General features: G+C 33.2%; 2 protein-coding genes and 1 long non-coding RNA gene across 6 annotated transcripts; 1 reads left to right on the top strand and 2 right to left on the bottom strand.

Annotated features, from left to right (window-relative positions):
* The first annotated feature begins 2573 nt into the window (after positions 1-2573).
* Positions 2574-11718, top strand: LOC140968539 (E4 SUMO-protein ligase PIAL2-like). 4 transcript variants are annotated; one of them, XM_073429542.1, is made up of 16 exons: positions 2574-2846; positions 4132-4204; positions 4480-4545; positions 5404-5469; positions 5566-5648; positions 6455-6506; positions 6595-6666; positions 7133-7200; positions 7303-7351; positions 7438-7522; positions 7615-7713; positions 7898-7949; positions 8477-8528; positions 9424-9540; positions 9620-10465; positions 10774-11718. In XM_073429542.1, the coding sequence occupies exons 1-16, from the start codon at positions 2650-2652 to the stop codon at positions 11365-11367; spliced, it is 2571 nt and encodes an 856-aa protein (XP_073285643.1). In that variant the 5' UTR covers positions 2574-2649; the 3' UTR covers positions 11368-11718. The 4 variants fall into 4 exon arrangements, with proteins under 4 accessions (XP_073285643.1, XP_073285646.1, XP_073285644.1 ...); XM_073429545.1 differs by lacking the exons at positions 2574-2846; positions 4132-4204; positions 5404-5469; positions 5566-5648 and having other exon boundaries at positions 4489-4545; XM_073429543.1 differs by lacking the exons at positions 2574-2846; positions 4132-4204; positions 4480-4545; positions 5404-5469; positions 5566-5648 and adding an exon at positions 5738-6356.
* A 3434-nt stretch (positions 11719-15152) lies between these two features.
* Positions 15153-17715, bottom strand: LOC140968551 (probable WRKY transcription factor 43). Its single transcript, XM_073429560.1, has 2 exons — positions 16918-17715; positions 15153-15584 (listed from the first exon to the last, which is right to left on the bottom strand). The coding sequence occupies exons 1-2, from the start codon at positions 17289-17291 to the stop codon at positions 15407-15409; spliced, it is 552 nt and encodes a 183-aa protein (XP_073285661.1). The 5' UTR covers positions 17292-17715; the 3' UTR covers positions 15153-15406.
* A 1396-nt stretch (positions 17716-19111) lies between these two features.
* On the bottom strand, positions 19112-20044 carry LOC140968575 (uncharacterized). The gene is made up of 3 exons (XR_012173798.1): positions 19749-20044; positions 19365-19435; positions 19112-19276 (listed from the first exon to the last, which is right to left on the bottom strand). It is a non-coding gene; the product is annotated as an uncharacterized lncRNA (long non-coding RNA).
* Between the last annotated feature and the right edge of the window lie 351 nt (positions 20045-20395).

The raw sequence follows: 20395 nt of genomic DNA on the forward strand, positions 1-20395 counted from the left end.
CGGCTCCCACTTGCTGAGTGACGACCATATCACTCACACTTTACTCTTTGTCCCAGATAAGTCTTAAAAACAGATAGATGAAGAGTAAAACAACCAGTTTTGGGATTGGTGATGGGCGAAACAAAAAGTTACTTTAGTTTTTATTCTTTTTAACTTTTATTTAATTTCCCGTTATGAACGCTTCCAGATATTTTTTTCTTTTTAAGAATTTGCGTTGTAAAGACAATTTTATGATTGATTGTGCATAACAAACAAATTTTTGTTTTATAATGTACTATGAGGTTTTGTTGTTTTCAATTGTGTAGTCGTAACAACTCCGATGTCAACTAAGACAGGTCTCGCGTGTGACATAAACTCTCAAAATGATAATGATATAATGATGTTGTCAAAACCTTGTTGTAGTAGTTGTCGCGACATATAATAAACAGTCAGACGTTTATTCTCCAGAAGTCGTGCACTTCAACTAATGCTTTCACAACATAATATATGTATATGACAGTATAACATATGCATGTTATTCAAATATACCATAATATAAGATATATATCTTTAAAAATTATACACCGTAAAATCTTATCTTGATCTCCTAAGATAAATTTACGATAACATAAAAAAAGATAAATAAGACAATTATTCATCTTTCAAATCAAGACAATAATAAACACGCGATTAACAAAATTCCTGCAGAGTCGTGTTCGGGTAAAATTTCTTATCCTTCATCCCCATCTACATTTATTATATTCATTCTCATCCACATTCCTATTGGGTTTTCAATTCTATTATCATATATGTCGGGTGATTGGATATTCATACTCTACTCAAATATTATATTACCACATATAATTGCAATTTCTCAAATTTGAAGTATTTTGAGTAAATTATGAATATTTACTAAATTGTTGAAAATGATAAGAAAAGTTAAATATAAAAATTTAAAAATTATAGAAAAAATAACAAAATAATAGAAACAATTTATCCTAACATCTTTCTCGTAAAAAATAACATCAACTATAAATTTTTATCATTCAGTCTAACCTATATCAATAAATCATTCAACAAAAGAATATTATAATTAATATAATAGGCTAAACATCATACATAGGATTATTTAAGAAACTGTCTTCATCTTTATATTTGAAAATTCTCATACCTGATTATTAATTAATTTAATCGAATCAAAATATTTCGATCTCCATATCCTTTTCTACTCGATTAGATAGATCTTCTAAGGGTTTATAATATAAGATTTCATGCATTAAAATATCAACCAAGCAATCTTGCACCATATTTTGATATGATATCATATTTTTAAAAATATTTTCATATATTTAAGATGATATCTTAAAAAATATGTGAAATCATTATAAAATTATCTTCAAATAGATCTTTCAAATCTTGAATAATCATATTATAAGCATATATTTCAAAATCGACAATTCTTGCAATATCATATGGTTAATAATTTTTTTTAAAATTTAAATTATTGATAATTTTTTTGTAATCCAATAATTAATATTGTTTTAGAGTGCCAACATACCGAAACACTTCGTATTTGAGTTTCGAGAGAACATAAAATTGGTTTATGATTTGGAGCGTAGATACAACTACGAAAAAATTGCATGTGAACGAAGGCTTAAAGAAAAAAGTGGTCCACCGGTTCTTTAGTCATACTCATACGCCTAACAAACCGATGTATTGTACCTGAGTTGGTGTAACTTTTTTCATGTTCACACATGACTTAATATGAGGCTATGTGCTGCCACATACGCCTTAATAACGATTATTATTTTTAGTTTAAAATCATAAAAACTTATATGAGACAATCTAATGAATCAATTTTGTAAGAGAGACCTCTTATCTGACCTGAACCATGAAATTTTTTATATTTTATATCAAAATATTATTTTTCACCGTAATTATGAACCAATAGACCCATCTCATGAATATTAATCCAACAACATACCTATTTCTTCAAAATAAACGCTCGATCCTAATATCATGAGTGGATACAATGACTAATGTTTAAAGAATTAGACATATATTTACAAATTTAATAATATAATCACAGTTAAGTTTATGCTTTTGAATGTTCAATTAGAAATTATATTATTATATTAATTATTTACATTAATATTTAATTAATTAAATATCTTTAATTATTAAAAAATAAGTAAAAAAATATATTTTTTTGATGCGATTTAAGGGGGGCGCTATTTCGGTGCAAAAATTAGCGCCTTTTTTTTTAAATCTAAAATGGTAAATTTATATTTATTTATTTATCTATTCTATTTTATAAAAATTGAGAACATGATAGTAATCAATTAGGAAAAACACTAATTTTTTCTTCCAACTTTACCCTTATATGATATTAATATTATATTTTTGTTTTTTGTTTTTTTTTAAAATTTCAATATACACTTTTATTTTTATTTTTTTTATTTCAACAATTCAAATATCAATTAGTACTTGTATAATTTTTTAAATTTCGCTTTAATCTATCTATAATAGTAAAAAAACTGTACACATGGTAATTAATTTGAAAGAAAACAGAATTGAGACCGACAAGCGTCAGTTTGGAATATGAAATAAATTGATTTGATTTCCCTCTTTTCAAATTCCAGGACGGAAACTCTGACGGGAGACAGTAGCATGGCGGCGACGCTGGCGGGGCTTCCCGACGCAGAATTGAACGGCGGATTTGGTGGAATGGGCCCAAGAAACGGCTCAGTCCCTTCTCCAGGGATGAACTCCGCCTGCATTTCGGAGATTATTGACGGCCTGTCTCTTCAAGTTCGCGGCCACACACGCTCCGCTAATTTGTTTAGCCTCTGCCTTTCCCTGTCCAGGCAATATTTCGATTTTGGTCTTTTCCACTGTAGTCTATATGGATATTTCTGTTGTCAAGCTGCCAGTCTGTGAATCATAGCGATAGTTTTTTTTTACCACACCTTGACATCCCTCCGTACTTGGAATACGTGCATGTAATGTGTATCGTGATTACAGATGGCCAGAACATGACGTTATTTTTATTATTTTAACGTTTTAGCTATGTAGTTTATGTTTAGTTGGTCTTGGAATTTGGCGTTATTGGATAATACTAACAAATTAAGTTAGACGCTTATGTATGAAAGTTGTCAATACATTTCCTTTGGCGTTAATTTTTCTTTGGTGAACTGCTCCTATGTTCTGTATATGTTGTGATAAGTTGGGATTTGGTTTAGTGGTTTCAATAGTCTTTGTGTCACTAGATTGTATTCACTAGATTTTTTGTCGGGTTCTTACTCTTAAATTGACCAAGAGACTTGAATTTTCTTAGTTTGTCCCGACTCTGGTCCGTGTTCTTTGTTAAGGCAACACATAGTTGCATGTGATAACTTTTAGTTGTCCACCATTCTTTTGTTTCCCTTGTAAATCTTTCTTTGCTGTTGGATGGCTTCTTGCCATGAGATTGTGTGTGATACGTGATAAAAAGGTATAGCGGAGGTGAGCATGATTTCTCCTGGACAATAAGAGGCCAGACATTAAATCTTCTAATGGCTTTTGGTTTTGGGAATATATTTGTTCATTTTGTAATCAAATTTTTTGAGTATAAACCGGGGAAAATGTTAGAATAAATTAATTAATATGTAGGAATTTGACTTAAGAATACATATTTTTTTTAATAATTTCTTGCCTCGACTGATATGGTCATTTTAAGTCCGGAATCTGGATCATTTTTGCATGATTGATAACTTAACCCACCCCACATTTTGTTTCATTTATGATTTGGATTTAGGTATGCTTTTTGTTAATTAAGTGAAGCTTTCGTGTAATTTTTGCATGTACGTAGTTCCTCTGGTGGTTTGCAACTCTTCCAATTTTGTACAAGGAAGCAATATACAATCATACTTGTTTGGTAACATTGTCTAATAAATTTGTTCATCTTGGTGAAAGTATGCGAGTGTTTCTATGAGGGAAATCTGAAGAGGAAGGAACATCAATCACAAATCTCTAGTTCATGTTGCTAGTTCTCATTCTTATATGAATATATTAAAATCCCTGACTATGATTTACTGGTTTGATTTCTCAGCTATGGTTTGTATGTGATTGGGATAACAGTCCTCTTTTCTTTTTTCTTTTCGGAAAATACAGACAAATTGATGTTGCCTTGGTAAACCATGAAGTTCCAAACAGAGCCCTGGAGCTGCCTTCGCTGTTAAAGCAGGTGTTGGTTTAATATTTTTCATTTTTTTCCATGTAGATGATGTTTTGTAGTTTTCATAGATTTGTGTTATCATTTTGTTTGGTTTGGGCAAACATGCATAGTTATGACCGTATGAAGAAGGCCTTGTTTTGTTGCATTTGGCTTGTATGTGCTTGATTTTCTCACATTTTTTGCGGTCTATACCTTGTGTGTGAACGTGGGACAAATTTTTGCTTAAATACGTGTGGAGACCGGAGACAATAATTTACTGATTTCGCTTATTATGTGTTTGGTAGGTGTGCCTATGGAAACATGATACCCTCATGCAAACAATCATCATGGTCCTGATGATTTCTGTTAAGGTGAGTTTGTATCTTCCAATTTTGGTGGTCCTGCTATTTTCATGATTCAGTGTGTGTTCTTCTTCTTCTTTTTTTTTTTTGTTTGTGAAGAGCTTCATACCAAGTGAGAAGTTTAGCTTGTTTGATATTTATCTTTCATTGTTGGGACTCTCTGCAGGTGCAAACTATTATGTCTCATATTATATAGTTTAATGGACGAGCTTGAAGTTTTATTCAATGTCATTGATAATGAGCGGTCTTCATAAGAGATAATGACTGTCTTTCTAGATGGATAGTTATATAAGTGCCACTACTAGATTAGTTTTAATGATTCTGCTTTGAATTTTGCATAATATTCAAATGGTGACTGTGCTATGCATATGAAGGAACAAGGATTACTGGTGATGCTGTCGATTATTAGGTCATGGAATGAATTCTGTTTGTATAAATATACATTTGCTTTCGGAGCACTTAAGAGACTAATCCGAAGTAGATGACTGAATTCCTCAACCTGGATATAACTATGAAGAAAATTGTTTTTTGACCTTACTTAGAATAATTTGGACTGGTCTCCTCTCACCACACAAAAACAAGAATATTCATACTTCTTATTTTAATTGTAATTTAGTCATTTCTGGAATTGATGAAGTTTGTTGTATTTATATCTAGGGTCTAAACTCTCACATGTGCATGCAAGTTTCCTATGTGATATTTTCAACCTTGACTCTTTGCTATCATAAATAATTAAATATTAACTTTTTTATGCGATGTCTCAATGTTCAAGCAATAGAAAATATTTTTGAAGTGGTTTACTTGACTTCATGGAGAATAATATCCTCTTTTATGTCCTGTTCTCTTGAACTACGAATTATTTGGTAGAATGCTTGTCAAACTGGGTGGTTTTCTGATAGAGATTCTGAAGAATTGAGTAATCTGGCAATGGAGGTTAGTTAACAATATTTACAGTTCGTCAAAAACTTTTGCTAGTTGATGGGTTCACAATGCCCTCATTTTTGTTGATTTTTCTATCTGCACATACAGATTGCGAGCAATTTTTGCACCATGTCCAATTTTAACACCGAGCCTATCTGTTCTAATTCGGTTATTACCTCAATCATGTCAAGGTAAAATACTCATTACAATTACTTTTGGTTTGACTAATCATCTGCTGAAGCTGTGAAAAATCATATTTACACGATAGCTTTCCACTTCTTTCTTTGCTTCGTAGAAATGAAAGGTTGAGGTGAAGGAAAAAGGGGGTCAGTCAATCTGACACAAAATTATGAATTTCTCATCTACAGGAGTACGATTTATCTACTTGGCTTTCCCTAAGAAGTAATAGAAGAAGGCTATAGTCGTGTCCCGTACATACTTGATGCCAACATACTCTTAGTATGAGTGTCATTAGTTGTTTTGTTTCTTAGTTGGTATTACTTAACAGAATTATTTCGTATTTAAAATATCATATCTGCATACCTTGTGGTGAACACACTCAAAACAAGAAAAAAGAAAAAATGGTGACAACACCCTGGAATTTGCAAGCAATGAGAAGGAGAAATAACGTAAGTCATCAAAAGGCAAAGTGAATCCTAGATAGATGATTCTCTAACAGAGACTCAATTATGCCATATTACTGGACTTCCATCCAGAGCTATAAATTACACCTAATAGACTATGGATAAAGGTTCTGTGACTTTTCTACTTAACCAGATTTTTGAGTTAAGTCGTTTGCTGGATTAAGTAAATCCAGTTATGCAGACCGTAGAAGGGGTGACTTGTGACAGATTTATGTGTATTTACATGTGCACTAAAGCATTTGGTGTATGTCAATGGTGTTAATGTTTCCACCTTTTGTATAGTTTCTGATTGATTATTATCAAAATTCAGATTGCATCTAAAACAGTATTGGTTTTTGTGTGTATATGTGCAGATTCTATCCAAGAATGAAAATGGGTCATCTGTTTTTCCACATTGAAGTCAAGGTAGTTACTCTCTCCTCTCCTTTAATCAAGATTGATCTCTCATAAGCATGATTGCTGATTGTATTGGTGCATTTCGGTTGGGTTGTAGCCTGGGTTTGATGCTTATGTGAGGGACTTTCAGATTTCAGAGAATTTGAAGACAGCTCCCGGAGAAAAAATAGTAAGCACGTCCAATCATGATCTTAATGTATAGTTTTGCAGAATATGGGTTATGACTTTGATAACTAGTCACAACAGGGGTGCTCAAGCTTGCAGTGATTGCTTCTTTTAGTATATTTCAGTGCCTTATCATGTTTCTTAAGTTAGGTTAGGATCTGCTAGTCTAATTCATGAGATTCATACTAACTTGCTATACATCTATAAGAGTTGATTCTAAAACCACTTAAGTACTGATTATGTTGCATTAATTGTTTAGGACTACTACAGTGATCTTTGACTTACTTGATAATTACTGATTGTAGCTTCTGTTGTGACAAAAAGTAAATAGTTGCATAATGTCTATACACTTCTTTGTGGATATAATGGTTCTCATTATCTTGATTTAGATTGCATTATTCCACCCACTGTGGATGAGGGACTTTTAGATTAATTACTTGTTGAATTATGATAATTCATTTTTCCTGCAGCGATTACTTGTTGGACAAATGGATAGTATTGAGACATCTGCATGCCTCATTAGCCCCTCTAAAGTGAAGTACACAGTTATTTTTTCTTTTTCTTTTTACATTGGAACGCACTTTGAGTGTATCTCTTCATTGCATTATTTATGAAATTTGCTGTGCATTTTCTTCTGCAGCTTTCTCGTGAATGGGCATGGAGTGGAGAGGAGAACTAATCTTTACATGGTTTGATGTGGATTAATATATTTGAAAAGAATTCACCTTTTGAAAAAGTAATTATTCTGGTTGTACGCATGATTTGTCTTTCATAGGATACAGGGCCTCAAAATCCAACTGTTCTGACTCATTTACTAACATATGGGTTGAATGTTCTCCAGGCTGTGGGTGAATTTAATGGTATAGTTAGCTTATGGTTTCCTTGTAATACAATACCTGGTTTTATTGTTAGATGTTCCATTTATTCTTACTAAATGCTGATTGTTGTGTAGGAAATTATCTTATAGCAGTTGCTTGCATGAGTGAGGTGCCACAGCTTGATACAAATTCCCTTATAGATTATGAGCATGCTCCTCCAATTGTGGATTCAGGTGCCACTTAGAATAAACTTACTACTAACTGATTCACATTTCTTTTTCATTGTTTTACTGGAAAGAGCAACTATTTTGGGATAACAAGCTCTTGGAAAGCTTTTGTTCCTTGATAATCTGGACTGAACCCACCAAAAACTGGACATGATCTTATTGATATTTTAACTTATTTTCTATAATGTAGATTCTGAAATCATTGAGGGGGCATCACGAATATCACTAAGCTGTCCCATTAGGTAATATTTAATATACATTTTGAAACTAATTTTTTTGTTCTTTCTTCTTCATTTATGCTTTAATTACTCGAGAACATCGTTATCAATTAAATTTTCATTCACCATTGTGTCTCCTATATTTTGTGCTGGTTGATTGTTCTTCCAATGCAAAGAAAATTTGATCTCGGTGACAGTGTGACTACCTGTTTCTTGACCACATAGCTATAAAACCATTACTGGAGATGTATAATTTGCAAATCCAGAAGAAGTTTTCTGGAATCTATTATCTTATTAACTTTTCAATTCCCACACTTTTGTATCTCTCACTCTGGTTGTTCTTACATTTTTTTACGTCATTGGTTTTTTATTTTATTATGTATATGGATTTTTGATCCCGCATTTTTCAAATTCAGTTTTGCATGTTCTGCTGATTTGTTTATTCTATGTCCTTAAATTAATATAGCCGCGGGCATGTCGGAACTCCTGTCAAAAATTCAGTTTTGCATGTTCTGCTGATTTGTTTATTCTATGTCCTTAAATTAATATAGCCGTGGGCATGTCGGAACTCCAGTCAAAGGACATTCATGCAAACATATTCAGGTACTTCGGAGCACCCCGTGTTTAAAAAAAGTTGATGCTTCTGAAAAATAAAATTGTGAAGTTGTACGTAAATACCTTATTGTTTGTAGTTAGTTTCTTTTGCGCTTGTTTATGTTTAATGCAAAAAATTGCTTACCCTAATCCCATTCTGTCGTGGTATTGGATATTTACTTGAGTATTTACCAATCTGTTACAAATGCATACCCCCCCCCCCCCCCCCCCCCCCCCCCCCCCCCCCCCCCCCCCNCGTGGATATTTATTTGAGTTTTATGGTGGTCTTGCTTTACGCTGCTGTATGAATTTTGTTAGATTCCAGATAAATAATGTATATTTGTCTATAATATACTGCTCCGCCAGTTATAAAATCGGATTCCTCAGTTAAAACTAGAGAATGTTATCAGGTGCAAATGTAACTTTAAATTCTTAGATGTTATAACATGGTTATTAGCAGACGAGTAAACTTTAAATCCATCACTTTGGCCTATTAATATAAGGAAATCTAAATCAGATTATGAACAGCTTTCCTTGTTATGCTTACAGAGGCAGAGTCTATGCTACACTGGAAGTTCTACTCTCACAATGTTTGTATAAGATGATCGTCACTGTAAAATAAAAAATATCGATGAACTTCACATTTTTGTTTTCAAGTGAGATAATCGGTCGATTATTTTATACAAAACAAAAACCGAAAGGAGATTTTCCGGTGTAGAATAGACTTACCCGCTTTCAGAGAACACTCATACCATCGATTATTTTATACAAAACAAAAACCGAAAGGAGATTTTCCGGTGTAGCGTAGACTTACCCGCTTTCAGAGAACACTCATACCATGTCTACATTCTATATAATCCGTTCGTAGTTTATGACGTCTTACTTTTTTTCCTTTTCATTCCAGTGTTTCGATTTTGACAACTATGTGGATATCAACTCAAGAAGACCCTCCTGGCGCTGCCCATGTTGTAATCAGCATGTCTGCTTCACTGATCTTCGGATAGACCAAAAAATGGTCAAGGCAAGTGACTTATTTGCACGAGCCACTTTATACTAAATCCTCCCCTTCATTTATCTTGATGTGGTTGGATTGTGTTCAGATCTTGAAAGAGGTTGGAACAAATGTCACCGACGTAATATTCGCTTCAGATGGTTCATGGAACGTTGTCATGGAAACTGATGATAATACACACACGTCAGAGGATAAGACCTCTAAATCTGGACAGAATGAGTTTCCACAAACTGAATCTGATGACTTAATAAATGTTCCTGTTGATATAGTCGATCTTACTCAGAATGATTCAATGGATGTTACCCCAAATGAAACTGAAGACCGGAAGCTTTCCGCAATGACGCAGACAATGGTAGTCGACCCTTACAGGACAAACACAAACGATGAGAATCAAAGCAATGCTCGTGCTGAGGATGACTCATGGTTAAGAATTTTTATGTCAACCTTTGTGCCAAGTTTGCCAGATTTCACGTCGAATACACAGATTCTTGGTGCTTATGCTTCCACTTCGAATCATATTGCAGCACCTGCTGGTTTACCTGAGATTCCTATTACTGCTCCAAACAGAGTATGCACGTTTGCTGGTAATGCTCTTGCTAGCACCTCCGTCCCACAAAACCACACTTCTTTCCAAAATACTTTGCTACCGCAGCAGTATCAATTTGGAAACCCAACAATCACTAACGAGTATGGAAGGTTCCCATCAGTACCGAGACAAGTATCCAGAACACCAGTTGCAGTTCAGGCCCCTCCTCATACCACGGCTCCTGTCCTTAAACAAACCTCTACAGATAGTGTGAGTACATTTATGCAGAATGGCCTCTCAGCAGCTTATCAAGCTTACCCTACTGTGCCTACGAATACCAACTCAACAACTAGATCGAATCTACTTCATTTGCCTCCATCATCGTTGAATCAGTACCCTGTTATACAGGTGAATCGTTACTCTTCTACCAGCTGGTTTTTCCCCTTTTAGGAAAATTACATACAAATTTTCGAACTTGTCAGATTACATTAGGGGAGGGTGGGGGGACGGCCAGCGCCCACCCTCGTTTACTTCTTCCTTGGTTCTCTGTTTGTGTCTTGTTTTTACTTCTGGCAAAGTTATGTTCTTCCTATGACTTGACAATATTCAGTAAAAGATCATGCATGACATATGTTTCTATTTCTTGGTAATACACTCTGTAACATATACATGAATCTTATACAAGGTCGTGCACTCACCATTTCCCTCTCTTCCAGAATTATTGGCAAAATGGCTCACCAGCTTCTGTTAGATTAACTCATCAGGATGTTACTCAGCATGCCCCAAATCGGGTCCCAAATGTTTACCGAGGCACAGATGGATGCCAAATATCAAGTCAGATGGTGAACCCAAGGATGACTCAAGCACCGAGTCATTCCCATGGTCGAAATCAGTCACCTGTGCTGCGACCTGGTATCCAGATCTCCCGTCCTTCAGCCCAAATGGGAGGTTTACAAGACAGGATTGATCACGCAAATGTCTTGATGAATAGTCAACAAGCTAATTTGATTGCAGCCGCAAACCGAGCAACGCTGATGGCTCTTGATCCATTAAGAACTTTAGCAGCACCCACGGTCTCAATGAACTCTGGAACAAGTTCGACGCCATTAGTAGGGGATAATGTTACCAATCCAGCTAATCAGAACTGGCGTCCCGCTGGACGGATGCGTGGAGCTCTTTCTGGGCAAGCTTTCACTGATGCGTTGAACGAGTACATTATTCGACCTAGCCAGCAAGCTGCTCAACGTATCTCTGACGCGAACTCACTCCTGAATAATCCTCCCCCTGCTACTACAACCTTTCATGGCTGAAAGTGGTCAGGTTCATCCAAAACTATACAATCCTTTGGCAAGACCAGCTATCTATGGTGGAAATTCGGGCTTCGTTCTAGATGGATCAACCGGGATGCATTCATTATATTCTTCACTCAACAAGTGGTGACTGCATAAGTTGTGAATCGAATGTGAATGTTTCTTGGAACTGGTTTTTGCACTAATTCTCATGCCCCTCATAATTTTTGGCAGTTTTGCAGCTTTGTAAGTAGGATTCCACTATATTTCTGTATTTATAATTTGTAAAAAGTTGTATGTGGACATATATAGGTTTGGATATATTAGATGTTTAAAATAGTTGCCATATGATTTCAATGATATCTTTTGTTCTTTCTTTCGTCAGTTAATTTAACATGAAAAACACTGCTCCGTAGACGTTCAAATGAAGGAGAATTTGCTTTCTTCATTTCCGTTATTTTCAAATTAGTAGTATTTCTATATGACGTTGCTTTGTTTGTCAGATATCTGTGAACTTCATACAAGTCTTAACATGATTTAACCGTATCGACGTATAAATTGAAGACGGTACAAGTCATTGACATGGTATTTTAATCTACAATTTAGCATAAATCAATTGTTGCTAAATTAACCGAATTTTGATATTGAACAAGTATCGACAATCCGGTTTGTGATTCTTTAAATTTTATTTGGTTCAAACCGAACTTTTTGGACTAAATTAAGAGAGAGAAGTGACTAAAATGTCTTTAAGATATTTAAAAGTGCTTGTAATCATTGGAAAAAATTATTTTGTACTTTTTACAAAAATATATATATATATATATTTGATGGCTTTTAATTTCAGATTTTGTTTTTATTTCTACTTAATTTAATTAAAATTTTAAAGTTAATCACACGCTAATTCCCTTTTCTCAAAAATAATTATGATATTTTTTAAATAAATTGAAATTATTCAGCACATCTTATTCTTGTTATTTTTATCTGATCTAAAATTATAATTTTTTGTTATTTTATTAAAAAAACTAACATGAGAATAATTTGTATATAGAAAATTAAATAAACTAACATGAGAATAATTTATCAAATTTTCGCTTTTATCTTCTGACACTACCTTTTTTCATAATATATTAGTGNATTCTTCATACACCGCTTCGAAGTCGAAGCCAAACAGATCCTATTAGTTCATAACCGGCCGCTCAGGATCGGACCCCCGATTGTTGGTCCGATGAAATGTAAATCAGTCGCCTGCTTATGGTCTGGCTCGCCGCCGGTTCACAGAGTCACCGCCGCTTCTAATTATGGACGCATGTACCCTTACACTAGTCCAATTGTCCAAAGAGTTTTCCATGGGAATGTATCAATGGGACCTTTGAAGTCCATGGCTATAGTTTCCTCTTCAGAAGATATGGAGAAGCAGTTAGTGTCGATTATTGATTCGTACGGTAAGGTACTGTATATACCAATATTGAAGGTCCCTGGTCAACAAGGGAAAAATGTGCCTAGCGTACCAGAGGATTCCTCAATTTCAGAAGTGATGGATTGGATGGATGATTCAGAGAAAAGGGGGTTGCTGGTGGTTTTTTCAAAACGTGGACATGTGACAGCCCTTGTGCATAGGAAACATTGCATATTTAGACAAGCAGACGGCGGTACTGTTTTCGGTAATATATCATTCTTGGATTGTCAACTTTGTTCGAAGACCTCGTATATGTGTAGCATAGGCCTGAAACGAAAATTGAAAAACGGTCTTCTTGTTGCAGTAATAAATATAAAATTTGATTTGTAAATAACAAATATACTAATAAATACATAAATATACCAAAACCAATATATTACATCAATAACAAATCAACAAATATTTAAAATAAATACATAAATGCTACTCGTCTAGCTGTTTTAGAGACGAAAATATTTATCAAATCTGTGTAAACCATGCGGTTTCGTCAAACATTGTATCATATATATCAATTGCTCTTTTTTCATTTGTTATATAACATCTTATGATCATCACCTCCGAACACAACTCATCACCATTAATGTTTGAATGTTCATTGTGACTCAGAAATTGTTAAAACTACATACAAGACTTTATCAAGCTATTTAAATGCTCACTCTTTAACTTGTTCAAATTCAATAAAAATCCCAAAAACTTTGACATTGTTTAAAATTTTCAAACCGAACTTTAAGAGAATATCGAGGCCGATCAATTATAAAGAGAAAATATTCAACTCTAAAAGACTTTTCACCTGATTGTGTCACATTATCACTGTCAGTTTCATCAAATTGTTTTTTTTCGAATGATGGTTCGATCCCCGTTTTACTTGCCATTTGTATAGCTTCATCAATGGTACTAACAAACCCCTATTCTCTAAACTCGTCAAGAAATTGAATAAGTCCTTGTAAAAGATCGATCGCAACATCAATATCTATTTTTTCAGATTGAATAAATTTACTCACAACATTTATTGCATGTAACAAGTTATATCAGATTATCATTCCAAGTAAGAACTCAAAACTCTCAAAATCATATAGTGTCAAGGTCTCAGCATCACTCTTTGTTCTAGAATTTTCATGTTGAGAGTCATCTTCTAAGTTTTCGTTCGATTCACCCAAATTGACTTCATCATTGTCATATAAATAACCCAAATTGAATTCTTCAGTCAATTCATTCAAATTTTCAGCCTCAGTCACTTCTTCATATTCATTGTGATTTTTTTGTTCTTCAATCAACAAATTATTCACTAATTCTTCTCTTTTGGTTGTGCTAGTTCTACTAAAATATTTATTAATATCTCCAACTTGACTTTGAATTAATGACATTTCTCTTTGTTTCATTTTTCTTTTTTGAGCTTCAGACCGATATTTATGAGGCATTTTAAATTTTCTTTTGTTGTATCTACAAGTGATTAAAGATGAATAACTATCAAAATTTTCAATCAACAACAAATTATGCCTTTTCATTGGGTATATTTGGGTCCCTTATTGGTCCAGGCCCTGAGGCAACCGTTTGATTGCCTCATAAGAGGTACGGCTATGTGTAGTAGGTGGCATGTTTCTGGGAGATGATACTGAGTCCACTGGTAGTGGTTTGGTGGAAGAATTTGTAGCATGGAATAACATTGGTGCGGCTGTTATGTACAGAATATCTTACCGGAGCAACAAATTTAAGTTGGAACTTTTACATGCCATCCCAGCTGTATTGCATCCTAATATGAGGATGTCTTTTTTCTTTGAACCTTTAGAAAATTATATGATTCGTATTGAGTCTAATTGCTCTCATTACAAGGAACACGTGTTCTGGAGACCTCGTGTTACAATCTGGCTTTTGCATCAGCAAAAAGATTGTTATGCTGGCTTTTCCATTATGATGAATGACATATGCATATTAGTGTCCGGTACCAAAACTCTTTTCGTTTTCCTTGATGTTAGATTGTGTGGTGTGAGCGTTCTACCGCTGAATAAATTTGTTCATAAATATTACTGCTTAATCTCCCTATACATGTTTGGGATAATTTATATGATTTTATGGTTGCAAGCTAGATCCCTTGTTCACTTTTATTTTATCAAAATGACCTGCCTTCTCGTATTTCATGGTAAATGATGGTTTAATAATTAACATACAAGTGTCGTTCATCCATGTACGTAAAACAAGAAAACTCCGTATGTGTGTTCCACAGCAATGCACTAATTAAGCATGGTCCACACATTGTGTAGCATGAAGGGTGCCATAGCAATCAAGGTGATACAGTTGTGCACAATTCTAGGGTAACACTTCATGTCCATATCTATCTCAAATTGGTAGTGGAGAATGGAGATATGCGTAAGAAACGCTTTGTAATGGTTTGCCCGATTGAGTGTAGAGTTTTTCCATAAAGTCGACATCCTAGATGTCACTAGTCAGTCATGTTATCAATTATATATTTTACATATTCTTGTAGCTTTGTTGTTTTACAGTTCTATACAATACAGCTTTGGCATCATTCATGTATATCATCCAGTGGAGCAGTACCAGCGGAAACAACAGGCAGCAAGGTCAAAATCCCCAAACCCGGACAAGTTTTCAGAATTTTGACAGAAATTGGAGCTGCCTGAGAATTGGGGTCAATGTTTCCATTAGTTTTTCGCAAGGATGATTGTGAATTCCTTCGTAGGTCGTGACGACGATGCTGGTGTCTTTTGAAAGCCTCTGTATTTGCTTCTTCACATTGCATGTATGATGTGTGCACCGGTAATAACTCCTTTGCCACATCCGCAAAACAAGAAAGATTCAAATTAATCTTAAATTTATTTTAAACATATGAAAATTTGATTCAATTAAATCAAAATTGTGTGGAAATTAATTATTTTCTTAATTATATTTAAAAAATAATTTTATATATTAAGGATAAAAAAATATCCCAAGGTTAATTTAAAACAAATATTTAAGTAAACATATACTTTTTTTGCCATAAAAATTTATTAAATGATTTTTTTTTTTTAAAAAAAAGAAATGAGTTTTTTCGGTTAACCGATGTTCCTTGGGTTTGTTTGGATACTGTCTTCTATTAAATTTTTTTGTGATTTTTCGTTCTTTTTTTATTATTAAGGCCAAAATATGTCTTCACCATTGTAGTCGAAAGTTTATAATATCTATCGATATTCATATAAGTTTATTATTAAAAACAATGATATTTTTATTCAAATCCTAAAATAAATAAATCCTCTTCAGAAAACTCGTTTAATGTAAATATTTTTGTTTTCTTCCAGTAAAATTTGTTCAATTTGTGTCCATAATTAATTTACTGGGATTGAACTTCTTGAAAATAAATTATTATATTTTTATAAATAATTTATTCTAGGAAAAAATATTTTAAGGAAAAAATATTTTAAGTTGTGCGTGTACTTTAAGTACAGTAGTGGTAAAATTGTTATTACTATTGAACGCACATTTTTTTAGAAAAATAATTATATTAAATAATATATTCTCTTTAAAAAAAATAGATTTTTATGGTTTTAAAACTAAATATATTCAATAAATATTTATTTCATCAAATAAACCGACCACAACTTAAGGGGAAAAAAAACTAAATCATGACCAGATCAATTTGATATGGAAAAAAAATGATGGATCGATATTTTAGTTGTATTGCTTTGCATTTATTTTTTATAAATTGTAAGAAAATTTAAGATGGTAAATTGCTTAAATTTGTTCATTTATCTTATAAATCACTCGTAATCTATTATCAAACTATCTCTTTATCTCTCATTTCTCAACACATTATTATCAATACCTGACTTAAATTTAATCCATTGTTATCTAATTTATTTATATAAAATTAATTGTATTACTAATATTTAGTTTCAGATTTTTAAAGTAATAGTTGTACCAATAGGTATATTTTGCTGATTAGGCGTCCAAATAGCCTTTTGCTTGCATTCTCTTCACATTTGTGTGTGTGTTTGTGTGTGTTTATATGGCTCATTTTGATAACTTTCTCAAAATTTTCACTTACATTCTATATGTTAAATGTGTTTTTATAAAGAACGAAACTTTTGTATTAATTAAAGATGGATCGGAAATATGAAACTTACCTTGGATGGATGCTATTCTTGACAGATTTCTGTCCATATTTTCTCCACTTGTATCCATCGTCAAGAATGTCCTCTGAACTCCTCGTATGAAATTCAACCCTTGCTGGAATATTTCTGTACCTCCTTTTCCTGCCACATTTCCCTGTGTTTCTTCTTGCAATAACCTCCCCTTCCCTGACCCCAGAAACCGAAGAAACTGGGTTTTGCTCCGGCATAAAAATGTTACCAAAATTATCAATATTGTGATTTTGAGAGGAAAGAAATTGAGGGTGATTTTGCATGGATTGGTCTAATATGGAAGGTGGATTGATATTCATTGATTCTTGAATTGGAAATAAAGATGGTGTAAAGTATGAGTTATTTTCACCTTCCATGAAATCAAGATGAGGGTGTACTAATAATCCTGAAGGATTGATTGCATGAGCGAAGGGATTTTAGTTTTTGGAGTTCTATACAAGATATATAAGGTTTGGTGGGACAAACAAAGAATGAAGGCACAAGGCCTACCTTTTATTTAACTCCAAAAATACATTTTCCAAAAGAATCTATAAATAAAATGCTATATTACAGTAGAGAAAGCAAGACTAGAATTTGGCTTAGCTTGTAATCCTAGAGAAAGCCAACCACTATCACCTAAATAATTTGATCTGTTCAACCTCCTGAATATAATGAATAATGAATGTTATTGTGCCAAAACTTGGAGGTTTTGCAAGTAATGTGAAATTATAATTTGGTCAAAGTAATATGGGTAAGAAGTAGTATTTTTATTTTGTTGGGCATCTACCCTAGAGTTTTCTTGAAATGGAGACCAAAGGTATATTGTTCGAGGTTGTTTCGAAAGGAAAAAGCTATATATATAAATTGAGTTACGAAATATATTTGAAACTTTAAAAATATTCTACATTTTATTTGGGAAAAAATGTTCTCTAAAGTGCATTTGAGACAATTTTGTAACTTTAAATACACTTTGTAACTTAATATGTAACTCAATTTATACATGTAACATAACCCTTTTCGAAAATAAAGGGACATTTTTAAGCATCTTAATTAAAGGAAGGTGACGTTGATTAATTGAGAGCATTCTTTAGCTACTTGCATATATACTTAAAACGATAATTAGCATAAATTTTGAGGACTAAAGCTGCAATTTTGAACTTGTAGTACTAAACATGGTTGAATTTAGGTTAAATTTCTTTGTTCATCCGTCTGAATTATGTAGTTTGGTTTTCATATTTAATATTATTCTCTTCTCTTTTATCAATCTACTCCTATTTAATTTGCTCTCCAACAATTTTTTTCCTCTTATTAAAACTTCATTGAATAAGGGTCAAATATGGAAGAAAAAAAAATTTGTAAAATTTATCTCCCTAAGAACTTTCTTCATCTGTGTGAAAACAAATACAAGTTTACATATATGAGACGGAGAGATTATCATATTAATTTTTGTTTTATTAGAAATTTATACATATATTTGTTTTCATCGTATTTAATTCTTTTTCCACTTAAATAGAGTAGAATAAGCGATTTTGGCAGCACAATCTAGTTCCTTCGATCTTGTCAAGTCTTTGTTTACTCGTCCAATTTGGCAGCTCAATCTACCATCCAACAACAAATTTACACAAAGTGTTGGCCTTCACTAATTTACGTATTTTCCTTTGTAACTGGGAAAAGGATGATTGATTTTACTACATTGATACGTCGTTTTCTTTGTAATTAGGATAAGGATTATTGATTTCAATTAACGATGTTCCCGATAAACTGAGCAGATTCGAAGCTTTATGGAGTTGAAACATTCTTGTTTTATAAATCCCTTCTGGGTGAAGAATCGCATCAATGTCAAATTTTCATATTCAATTACTGATGATATGTTCTTGGATAGTACTTTTCGAAACACGGGGGGAAAAAACCATTGTAAATACACTGACGAATGAAAAAGTCTAGCTGTCTAGATGTTTAAAAATGAATAATGGCAGAAAAAATACGGTACAATGCCATAAAATTTTTCAAAAAGAAAAATAGTTAAATAAAAGACTACGGCTCGATGAAGTGCTAACATATTATCACAATAGAAAATCTATAACTTGAATCCACGGCCAAAATTTTACGAACCCTATATTTTGAAAATCTATTCGACTCTTCTATGTGAATTCCCTATCAAATTACAGATATTACATACCTCTGCGAGCAGCACCAATTGCTGCATAAGAAACTAACAATTATTTCTCTCATTCTACCATCAACGATAGAGGTGACGTACACATAATTGCAGGTGAAACCGAATCCCGGAACAAAATTTTCAGTTTCTTTTCAAAAGAAAGACACTCTTTCCCTTTATAGAGAATCTATCACTGTTATTGAGCTGCAGTAGAGATTTAAACCAATAGCACCACGTTTCAGAATTGTAATCACGGAGAACTACAATTCTAAGCAATATAACCAAGTAATACCTTGTGTTTTAAGGAAGAAAGCGCCTCTTCTCAGTTTCAAGGACACTTTGGGCACCTGCAGGAAATAAAGACTGAGCAAAAGAAAACTCAGTTAATTCAAAATTGACTCTAAAATGCATAAGATTGGAGTAAAATGCATAAGATTGTTAATACGTGCGTCACCAATTTGTACAATGATCAGCTCTCTGTTTGAAAAGCATATCTAATTCAACTAAAAAGCATATATCCACATTAGGTAGAACTAAAAATCCCGATTTGAGGGACGTAAAAAATTTCAGCCCCGAGCCGAGGCATGAAGGCAGATGATTTCAAACAAAATCGATCCGTAGCATAATGAACACACACGATAAAAATGAAGAGTAATGCCGGCTAAATAGGTCATACCATTTGTTTCATCAGGCGGAAGGCAGCGGACCTTCGATCAACCCCGGCGTAGCGGAGAGGAACTTCAGGAGTCGCCATGATTTTACAATCCAAAGACAATCGAATCCCCACTCTCTCCCTCCCTCCTTAAAATCTCTTTGCTGCAACAACTGAAGGATCGAGAGAGGGTGAGGGAAAGAGAGGGGGAAGTAATATCGGGAAGCAGAAGATTTAACTGGACCCTAGAAATTTGCCATTTTGATGGAGGAATTACACCTACGGTCACGATTTGGCTTTTTTCCAGTTATCAACGGCTGATAATGGACTTATTTTTCTTCAAAAACAAATAATAATGGACTTATTCTTTTCTTTTTGTTTTTTTGAAGAGAAAAAAATAATCTTAAATCTCTTTAATTGACATAAAATTTATCATTGCGGCAGTTAAGGTTTAGAATTAATATGTATTTGTGCACGAGATATACCATGTTATATATTTGTATAATAGTTTTTGTAATTTATTTAGTTTATATTTAAACGAGGATCAAAATATAATTGTAAAAAAGATTAGAGACTACACTGTCATTTTAATATATGAATTAAAAAATAAATAGAAAAAAGACATGAGTAGAAATTAAACCTCCAACTTGATGTTTATGGAATAAAGACTA

Source organism: Primulina huaijiensis, unplaced genomic scaffold, assembly GCF_012295235.1.
Source record: "Primulina huaijiensis isolate GDHJ02 unplaced genomic scaffold, ASM1229523v2 scaffold37281, whole genome shotgun sequence".
NCBI classification, from domain to species: domain Eukaryota; kingdom Viridiplantae; phylum Streptophyta; class Magnoliopsida; order Lamiales; family Gesneriaceae; genus Primulina; species Primulina huaijiensis.